This window comes from Cotesia typhae, unplaced genomic scaffold (genome assembly GCF_013202065.1).
Source record: "Cotesia typhae breed Kobodo isofemale line unplaced genomic scaffold, CoteBio_Ctyphae contig_5, whole genome shotgun sequence".
Taxonomy (NCBI): domain Eukaryota; kingdom Metazoa; phylum Arthropoda; class Insecta; order Hymenoptera; family Braconidae; genus Cotesia; species Cotesia typhae.
In genome coordinates this window covers 6,057,506-6,068,718 of record NW_027423757.1, presented here as the reverse complement: position 1 = coordinate 6,068,718, position 11,213 = coordinate 6,057,506, and the positions used below count along the sequence as shown (strand labels likewise).

Below are 11,213 nucleotides of genomic sequence, written 5' to 3'. Positions count from 1 at the left end.
GCTTGTATTTCTTCCAGCGTCAGTAGCACAATAGTAATCACAATTATTAAGTTCAAAAATTTAACATCCACTGCCTGCGTAGCCATGGAGTTTTTATTAATTTTTTAAAAATAAACTAGTTACAACAAGCCACGTACTTATTATTTAGTTTATCAGTATGATATGCTTCTAACAAAATCGTGTTTAAGACTGATACAAAACTTGTGTTGATGGATTTTATTTATTCCTCAGCCTGTTATAAACTCACACTCGCCCCTCTTATTTCTTAACAACGTGTGTAGTGGCTAAAGTAAAAAATCACACAAATCCTAATAGTGGAACCTGGCATTATGTCATGAGTCTAAGCCTTCCTCAACGTCACAGTCATTCCTTTTGACGTCAAAGTACTCCTTTCCTTCTACGGATCGAAGCACCCATATATTTTTATTTTTTACGCCATGATTATCCCTGTCCCCGTTTAATAAACCACTCGTTAAACTATTTTAATTAATTGTTCTGTGTAAAAAAAAATTTATTCCTTCACTCGGAGATATTACTCTTAATTATTTAACAATAATAAACAAATAAATTTAGATCGAAGCAAAAAAATCATGGGCTAATTTAATTCAATCAAAATATAGTCTTTGGGTTTATAAAAAAGTTATCAAGAAAATTTTATTTAACTTTTTTAAATAAGTTAAAATTATTAAAAGCTATATAAAGTTACAATGGTATATTTTTATTCAAAGTTTTTTAAAAATTCAATACTATTAAAAGCTTTTTAAATTATTGAAATATTAAAACACCAGTTTTATCATTTAAAATTATTTATAAAGCTTATAACCATGGATATAATAAAAATTGTCTATTTGTTTATTATTTTATTAAAAAAAAAAAAAGTTATTTAGATTAATAATTGTAGGCAGCAATCGAATAGCCTTGTTTCAATAATTATTAAGTATTAAAACAATATGAATATTAAAAGATTAATAGATTTATTTTAAATTAATTAATGACAATTATATACTATTATTTAATTAAGCTATTGAATGTCAAACATTGAAACTAAATCATAGTGCAGGTTAAACGTCTGTTTTTTCTCCTTTAAATTAATGGCTGGCCATCTGCTACACCTTAGTTTGTTAGCTTAGGTATAAATTAAGAGTTAAGGAGACATAGTTGTATTTTGATTTTTTTTTAAGCTTTATTATTTCACTTTATAAATGATTTAAATTAAGACAAGTTCGTATTTTCATAAAAGACTACTTGTTAAAATTTAAGAAATAATTTTTTATTCGATAAAATATTTTATCTTAATATCAATTTACTATTGATGAGCCAATAATCCAATTCAACATTTTTCAATTCGAATTGAACTTTATAGAGAGCAGTTTTAATCCACTTTTATAATTTATCTAGTCTAAATCTGAAATTTCATCTGAAAAATATGAAAATATATCATGTAAGCAAACTATTCGTAACTTGATTGGTCAAATATATCATAAGCATGAAAATATATGCAAACCCTAAACTCAGGCGCGCGCAAATTTGAATTCTAGTAATATAAAATAATCAAAAATTCATTCGTGTTATAATTCATGATTTATGATATAAAATCAAATATAATGTTGAATCAAAATCATTTTTACTATTTTTAAATTTCATGTACTTATAATTTTTTTTTAAGATAATTTTAATTATTAAATAATTATTATTCATAAAAAGTTTTTCAGGTCATCTTAAAAATTTAGGATGAATTTCATCCGCCAGATACCCAATTTCGAAACCTTAACTTCAGAATTTTTAAGCGTGACTTTTTTTAGGAATTTTTGTAGTTTATGTAACTTTTAGTACACAATCTAATATATTCTTATAATTTTTTTAATTTTCATAACAATTAAATTATTATGAAAAAAATTTCACGAGTAAGAATTTAAAAAAATTACAAGTGCGAATTTTAAAAAATATTTTTTTTTATTATAATTGATTTGTTATAAAAATTTAAAAAATTATCAGATGTCTGCTGGTTCCAGTATTATTCTACTTACAAATAATAATTTTATCAATAAATCAATTGGAAAATAAAAATATGAAAATTGTCTGTTACTGAATTTTAAAAAGGGGTGACTGTAGGGTAATAATTAAAAAGATATACCTATGAAATCATCAATTCTGGATGTTCAACAATCGAGGAATTAGGAAAAAGAGTAAAAAATTCTACGAAATAAATTAGATAAAATGAGGATTGACATGTCTTTTGCGTACATCTTATCTTACAGGATTTATGATAGACTATGTATAATACAACGCATATTTCGTAATATATTTATGATTGTACTACGATACAACCGCGGTCGCTTCGTCACTGATACTGACTTGAATACTACAATCATAGCGTAAACTCGGATACAATGTGTCTGAGGAAATAAAACAAGGAAATGAAACACTTTGACGTCACTATTGAGACAATTTTAATTGTTTTTTTGTAAGTATAGAGGATCAGTATCTATATAATCAATCTTTTATGTATTTATTGTTCTGCTATGAGTTCTTCTGTATTAATAATCTGTAATTATATCAAACGAAGTAAATGCAAACTCGGATGCTCGTGTCTGAGGAATTTTAATTCGGATACAGTGTATCTCAGGAAATAACATAAGGAAATAAAGTACTTTGACGTCAGTATTCAGACAATTATAATTATTGCTCACGTGCTATTAATAACGTTCATTAATAAATTCCAGCTTTTTGGCTCTCTACACTGTTGAAAAAAGAAGCAGTTATTTTCGAAAATGTTTTGGAAAAAAATTTCCGGGACAATAATTCTTCTTTTTTAATAAAACGTCTGGTGAAAAATTTTTTGAAAAATATTTCAATTAAAGGCAAAAAAGCTATCGAAATCTTCATTTTTTTTTTTTCACATTTTTATCATAAATGCACCGTAAAAATAAGCAGAATCAAAAAACTTTTGAAATTGTCAATTTTTCATCTAGTTATAGCCCAGAATGGGTTTGACCGTACTTATAATTAATTACCGAAATTTTTCTTGGCTTAAATAAATTTTTCTTAATTCAAGAATTTTTCGTGTTGATTCAAGTTAATTTTTTTAACTTCCCTCTAAGAAAATCGAAGATTTCGCAAAATCGAGTTTTTCTCAGATATCGACATTTTAAGGTCATAGGAAGCTTCCCTGTCAACCCCTGCGATGTTATCATTACACAGAAAAAAAAAATTTCTTGAACCAAATTATTTTGGAGCAAGAAGAAATTTTCTTGGCTTAAAAAAATTTAACATCATTCAAGAAAATATATTTACGTATTCCAGGACCAGGTGTTTGCTTGAGTATGTCGGACTCAGAAGTCAATATTATTATAATCTTCATACGAAGATTAGTAAAGTTAATGAATAGATTTTAAACTTGCAAAAGTAATATCATAATATTACCTTGAATAAATTATTAATTTTGTTCGTAAACTCGATTTTCAATTTTGAAGTATGTGTGTAAACTATAAAGTTACTAAATTTACGAAAATTTAACAGCGTAGATTCTTTGAGATGCAATGAAAAATTTTTACTGATAATAATTTTGGTACATAAAAAATTGAATAATAAATAAAAAGGAATAAGTAAATTAATCTCCTGCGACAGAATAGGCCCTTCAATTTTTTCTTATATTAAAAAACTTCTGGAGAAGTAAAAACTGATAAGAATCAATAACTGTAATAATTTAATCGTATATAACTTTATAAAGTATTTAAGTAAAACAATACCATTTTACTTAAATAAAACAATGATTATGATTATTTAAAAAATAGAGCGTATTGAAAAATTGAATAAAATTTATCTTTATTCTCCAACAGTTTAAGACTTTTATAATTAAGATGTAAATATTGAAAATCTTAAGAATATTTACAATTACATTAATTTTTTATGAATTTAATTAAGACAAAAATAACTTTAGATTGTAAAACAGTTATGAATTGTTATTCTTTGTAATAAAAAAAGAAACAACGATTGATAATTGAATTCATAAGGATAAATAAGGATAAATGAATAATCAGCGTTTATCGCAATTATGTGAATGAAAACACATTTATTGCTAGATAGTAAATAAATTACAGTAAGCGGTATTCGATAAGATTCACACATTCTTGTATTATAAATAGTATAGTTGGCTATAAAAAAAAATAAAAAAAACATTTCCCTTCACTGACCGACGTCAATGGATCACTTAAAAGACTATAAGTTATTACATGCCATTCCCTGGTTAACTGCACGATTTGCATCAACGCACGGCATAAAGCATAAGGTTAAACGAGTTTTGAAGGATATACATACATTGATGCAAAAGCAGCCGGGATTCACCGGATTGAGATTTAATTTTGAAATAACGTCAACCGAGATTATTATGTTTAATTTTTATTTTCAGTGACCATGGACTTGTTAAAAAACTTTTTAGCATAATCAATGGTAAAGTATTATAATCTATCAATAAAAAAGAAAAAAAAACAATTAACGTTCGTAAACAAATACAATTACTTTTATTTAATCAAAGCAATATGAAAAATTATCAATACATTTTTTTTTTACTTAATTATTTTTTATAGCTAATAAAGTGTGTACAAAATAATATAATATGTGAAATTATGTATATATTCGTTATAAAATTCATCATTCATGTCATTAACATAATTCATAATATTAACAATTGTTAAACGATTGTTGTGAGTTTTCCCTTGCGTGATTCAATACCTTGAATGAGATCCGTTAAAAGATCTTCCATTTGTGTTGCCGCACGCTTCAATTCACAATTGTCACTTGAATTAAAAGATTCTGCTGATGAATAAATAAAATTAAATTCAATTAGGTTCAAAATATAATAATTTTTATTTATTAGTTATATGTGTATTATAGGGTGTACCAAAATGGAACTTCCGTGATGGACTTTTTAAAATTTGAATTTTGAGTTTCGCTTTCAACAGGAGTTGTGCTTGGGCATTTTCTGACATACTTTAAGCCTAAAGGATTTATTTGATTCTCAAATTTTTGCCCAAACAAAACTCCTGTTAAAAAAATTTTTGAAGATTAAATAAATTCTTTACGCTCAAAATATGTCAGGAAATGCCCAAATACAACTCCTATTAATGTATTAAGGAACTCAGAATTCCAATTTTAAGAGGTCCATCACGGAAATTATATTTTGGCACATCCTAGCGTATTATCTTTATGGTTTTTCTATAAATGATAGAAAAATTACTCGAAATTATCAATCATTCACCATTACAACGCACATCGACTTTGAAAAGTTTTCTGCAACTTTTGAAAGTTCAGGTTCATCAAAACTGTCATTTAAGTTTCTGAGTAATGTCTCAACTTCAATGAAGAGTAACTCAATAGAAGTTTAAATGAACTGTATTTATTCAATAAACTTAATTAGATATTTGTTTATTGTCTTCACGATGAATAAAAAAATTTTTTTTAATAAATTATAGTTTTTTAAGTATCAATTGAAGTTCATAATGAAGACTAACTTTTTTTTTTATTTTACAACAATGATGAATATGACAGAGTAAATCGAGATTATTATTGATTTTTGTAAAAATAATAATAATTGATTAAAAAAAAAAAAGTGTAAATTACCTTCCAATAAACAATCGTTTGCAACCATATTCTGCAATCGATTGAGTATGTCATTTAAATCACCTTGAATATTTTGCAGACTGCTATGTCGTGAATGTTTATCAGGCCGCTGAAGACTAGACGGTGTATTGTCTCGCGCGCTATCTAACAGTGAATCATCATGAGACATTTTATCGGTTGCGTTCAACGGTTTTGACGAGTATTTCGATGAAGGTAAATTAGAATTACTCGAATTCAACCATTGGGAGAAGTTACCATGGTCTTGATAAATACTCGTTCGATTTCCTAATTAATTAATTAATTTAATAAAAATATTCATTTAATTTTTTATGGATAATATTAAATATTTAAATACCTCCAATCCAAGTGCTGAGTTGAATTTTAGATGACAATTTAGAATTTTCATAAGTACTTGATGCTTGTCTAGTTTCTTCATGAGATCTGTCAACGTTCGAATTGTCGAATAGATTACTATTTATTTCATATGGATTTATATTACTAATTGTCGTATTACTGCAATCAGGATTATTACTTGGACGGATAATCGGGCTTAATTGGAATTCAGGTAATGTTGAAAATCTAGATGCGACTGGTAACGATGGTAATAGTGGTGTACTTTGTACACAGCGCATAGTTTGTGGAAATGATGACCTTTGGCCATGGAACATGTACTTCTAAAACAATTTTTTTAATAGAGAAAAAAAAATTTTTTTAATTAGCAATGTTGTAATAAGAAATTAATTTGTTAAAAATCTTAAACAATTTTCTTTCTTAGCTGAAAAATTAAACATTTTTCTCAAAGCAACTTTCTTGTTGAAAAAAAATTTTTTAGATTTGAAGAAAACAATTTTAAATAGACAACTTGTAAATTTATAGCCAAAATTATTTTTTTCCCCCAAGTACATAAAACTTTTTTTCAACGAAAAAGCTACTGTAAAAAAAATTTTCATTTCTTCAGCTAAGAAATAAAATTTTTTAAAATTCTCAGCAAATTAATTTCATATGCCTTTGTAAGTTTTCAAAATGGAGACAAATTCCATGTAGGCATGCACCACACCCTAAAATTTTCTAAATGTAGAATACGACGGATTAAAATGGCAGTATCGATATCAAGATTAAGAATTTCTATGTTGATAATATTGTTTCTGAAAGTATTGACTTTAGGATTATATTATTATCTTTCGGTATCTTACACCTTATCAATATAATATTAGAACTATTAAGCTCTAAAAGTGTCGATAGAATTAAAATCAAATACTTTACTTTATCAAAGTGATAGCATACAAATAATATAATATAGTAATATAATAGTCTTAGATCTCTTAGTTTTCAATTGGACTGTTAATGTAGTAGTTTACAATTGCAGTTTTTATGAAACTTGAAATTAAATATTATAAAATTTAAAAATTAAAAATTTTTAATTAATAGAGGAAGATTTACACTTTCACACTTGACTCGTTTAAAAAATTCAAATTAGAAATTAGATATTGATTTTAATTTCATTTAATGAAGCAAATATGACAGTCATCGGGAAAGTATAATCAATTAAAATAAGTAAGACTCACTTTTAGTGTTTTTAATCGTTGTAACTGAGCTTCAATAGCTTCCCGGTGCTGTTGCAGCCTTTCATCACGATTACCGCATATCTCCTTCAATTCCACTTGTAATTTTTTATTTTCTTGTTCCAAATGATTAATGATACTCGACAATTCTTTTTGAGGATCATTATTAACTTTTTCATTTATTATTGAAGCTGACAAAGACGAATCAGTAGTACTATCAGAAAATATCGATTCTTCTTTATTGAATGGTAATGCATTTAATGCTGATGATTCTAACTGTGCAGACACTTGGATCGGACATAATCTTAATTTACTTCTAATGAGATCAACTATTGGTTTTGTGTTTTGTTTACTCAAAGTCTAAATATTATAGAATAAATGAAAATAAATTAAAATGACATACTTTTTTTATAATTTAAAAATAATATAATGAGAATAAGAACCTTTGTGCAATATTCTTTGACAGGATGCTTTAATTTATGTTTATGAGATGTTTTAGCAAAGAAAAAGCACATTTGACATTGATGGTACCGTGCACATCTTAAACAAGTAAATCTAGGTCCACGGATAGGTGTTACTTTGCAGGATGAACATTTAATATGATGAACAACATGTTCGGCTAATTTCAAACGATTAAACGTTGATATCCAGGAGAGTAAAGGTGGATCCTGCATTAGCCATAATCTTAATTCCGTTTTACTGACACCTAAACAACCCTGTGACTCAACGAAACAACTGTCAACAGTCGATTGCACTAAGTGGCTACCATACTCGACACTTTCACCAAGTAATTCTGTTACTTTACAAATGCTTGTAAGTAGTGTATGTAAAGCGGCCTTAGACAAGCATGCATTGTGATCAGCCAGCAATTGGTAAAAGTATTCATATTTTTCATGAAGACTGCCACAACTAATTAGAGTTAATAATACTTTTACTGAGAATACTGAAGCTTTTCCTTTGCTGTAATTAAAATTTTAATTCATTAATAATAAATTTAATTAAAAATTCGATATACTGATATGTCAAGAAAAATGTTTGAATATTTCATTGGATTTTCTTGTATTGAATGACATAATTTTTATTATTAATAAAAGTAGAAATATATTATTTAAAACATTGATTCAATTTCTACTTCAGGGATTATTTTTAATAAATAATTTAATTTTTTTCTCAGAGCTTTAATACACATAAAATTTTTCTGAAATGAAGTTATTTGCTATCTAAAAAAAATAATAAAATGCTTCTTAATAAATTACATTGTATACAAACGAAAATTATTAAAAATGCACGTCATCAATACCGTATATAAATTTGTGATATGAAAAATATTATATTCATATCTTCAACTCTAAATAAAAGTCAATCTTAATGTTTATTTTTAATATTTTCTTAAAGCTGTGAGATGAAAAATACATTCAGGCACGTCAGATTATTGATTGCAACATTAAATCATGTTGAATACTGTAATAAATTCTTAGATAAAAAGACTTTAAAATCATTTATTAAATTTCTTTTTTTTTTTACTTTCCTGATTTTTGAGTGTGATAAATAATTATTAATTATTAAATATGTAATCTCAACAAATTTATGAAATAATTTCCGTGAATAATGTAAGTAATTAAATTTAAACGAATTATTTTTGGCAATAAAAAAAAGTAACTTACTTGTTGAATGTCAAAAATATACATGCAATTGCTAACTCTGTAATTTTATTAATATAAAACTCAACATTAGCTTCTTTACGAGCTGCGAAATATATATCTGCTATAACATCTTCTACTTCAGTTTCATCTAATATAACTGAATTTTCAGTTATTGATAACTTATGACGTTCAAACACTCCAATTACCAACTGAAGAGGTACATATTGCACTGAAATAATCATATCAAATTAAATTCAAAATATTTATTTATAAAAAAAATATTTATTTTACGAATTTATAATCAGAGTTAAATATATACTGTGAAGTTTTCGATGTAGTATTAAAACTTTTGCTGCAGTTCGGTAAAATGGATACCGAATTCCATTACATTCCTTTATCTCTTTCATAACATCATCCATTGTAATAATATGTTCTTTCTTCTAGTAGAATAACAAGAATGGATCTGTTGCAACCCCAAAAAAAAAAAAAAAACAACAACAAGGATTATTATATAATTGTATTTACAAAATAAATTATTAATTAATTAATGAAAGTCACTTAAAATTAATTTTTAATTAAACTTTAATAATTGTAGTAATTAATTACAAAACATTTCGATGCTATTATGATAAAATATGCTGAATCAAATATTACTCCAAACAGTATAACGCGTATGCTGAGAACATCCGTTTACAATTGCAAGCAAATACACATACTCGTTGGTCAGTTTATTGAATTAAGTAAACCGTTGTTTAGAACAAATAACACATATTTGATTTATTTGAGTAATTACTTCCTCGTTTTAACTATAAATCTAATATAAATCAATAACGATTAGAATATATACGTTTAAAATCACAGCTGAAAGAAATTTTCATTTTAAAATTTAAAAATAATTTTTTTTTCAATGAAGAGAAATAGATATTTTTATATTTTTGATTTATGAAACATAAATATAAATTTTTTTAATTTTTTTTTTAAAACTTCTATAATATGTAACCAATCACCACGAGTCTCTTGAAAAGTGCAATTTGATTTCGTTTTGTAATAAATACTCTTAGAGACATTTTTCTATACTGCTAATAATTTAAATTTATAAATTAAATGAAATAGATTTAATTTAAATTTTAATATTTTTTTTTATAATCTTTTTCACCTAAAACTAAATTTAATTGGTGTAAACCTAATGTATAAAGCTAATTGGCGTTTGAATAAATTAATAAATAAATAAATATGATTTTTTTTTCAAATTGAATGCATTTTTAAATTCATTAAAATTCAACAAATTTAAAAAATAAATTTTTCAATACACCAAAAGAATATTTTTATGCAATTAAATTTTTAATAAAATTGTAAGTAAGCATTTTATTTTTATTTACTTAAAAAAATGAGCTATCATCAATCAAACTATCTCAACTTATGAAAATAAAGTTAGGCGATATTTCAAAATTTTTAGAAATTTTTTATTGAAAAAATTTCAATTAAATAATTAAAATAAAAAATTTCACCGGTAAAAAACTTGAAAAACTGTAAGTATAATTTTTTAGAAATATCTTTTTAGTTGTAATTTAATTAATAAAAAAATCAAAAAATTTCAGACGTTTGCGCTAACTTCAGTGTTATCTTAACTTCTACTTTAAATTAATTAAATTATTTATTAAAATAAACAGAAAACTTTATAATGCTGAATCAATATGCTTAAAAAATTATCTTATTCAATAAACTAATACAACTTTGTAATTCTTATATTAAAAATCTAATATCAAAAGTTTTTAAAAAATTTTTTTGTTTTGACAAGCAAGTTATACATTTGAAAAGTTTAACTCATATTTTTAAAAAGCCTTGATATATATTTAAAAATAACACCATAAATTTAACACTAACTTAAAATATAATCAAACATTATTCAAAATGTTCTAATTCCCGCACTTGACAATTTTAAATATAAAAATAGTCTTGTCATATATTCTATTGGCCTCAATAAATAATAAAATATAAAAAAAATTTTAATATAAAATTTTTATAAAGTAATATTGAAAAATAAAATCATAAAGTTAAATATAATTTGTTAGTTAATATTTATAATAATAACAACACGATAACGATAATAATAATAATAATTATGATAATTAAGCGCATTATTCCGGTTGGTCACGTTTTCATTTTTTTAAATAAAAATGATAAATTAAAAGTAATTTACACATGAATACTCACCAAGAATTAATAATAATTATTAATTAAATATCGCATGTCATTAAGAAATTTATTTAATAAGTTAAATAACTTAATTACATTATTTAATAATGTTGGAAAAAATGTAAACAACTTTTTTGTTAATGGCTTCCTAAGTGTTGTAATTAATTGTTGATTTTAAAGTTGTAATTTCAAT

At 24.7% G+C, this 11,213-nt stretch overlaps 1 protein-coding gene across 2 annotated transcripts; it reads right to left on the bottom strand.

Moving 5' to 3' along the window:
• Positions 1-4,197: 4,197 nt before the first annotated feature.
• Positions 4,198-11,180, bottom strand: LOC141530976 (uncharacterized). Of its 2 annotated transcripts, none has more exons than XM_074248383.1 (8): positions 11,039-11,180; positions 9,144-9,287; positions 8,846-9,053; positions 7,625-8,141; positions 7,185-7,541; positions 5,975-6,293; positions 5,620-5,904; positions 4,198-4,812 (listed from the first exon to the last, which is right to left on the bottom strand). In XM_074248383.1, exons 2-8 carry the CDS (start codon positions 9,241-9,243, stop codon positions 4,691-4,693), a joined length of 1,908 nt encoding a protein of 635 aa, XP_074104484.1. In that variant the 5' UTR covers positions 9,244-9,287; positions 11,039-11,180; the 3' UTR covers positions 4,198-4,690. The 2 variants fall into 2 exon arrangements, with proteins under 2 accessions (XP_074104484.1, XP_074104483.1); XM_074248382.1 differs by having other exon boundaries at positions 4,204-4,815.
• Positions 11,181-11,213: the final 33 nt, after the last annotated feature.

Excerpts from the sequence above, each read along its gene's own strand:
- LOC141530976 (XM_074248382.1), bottom strand. The coding sequence starts at position 9,243 with ATGGATGATGTTATGAAAGAGATAAAGGAATGTAATGGAATTCGGTAT. Across the intron at positions 5,905-5,974 it reads ACTCAGCACTTGGATTGGAG|GAAATCGAACGAGTATTTAT; the intron begins GTATTTAAATAT and ends TTAATTAATTAG. Across the intron at positions 4,816-5,619 it reads AAACGATTGTTTATTGGAAG|CAGAATCTTTTAATTCAAGT; the intron begins GTAATTTACACT and ends TTTATTCATCAG.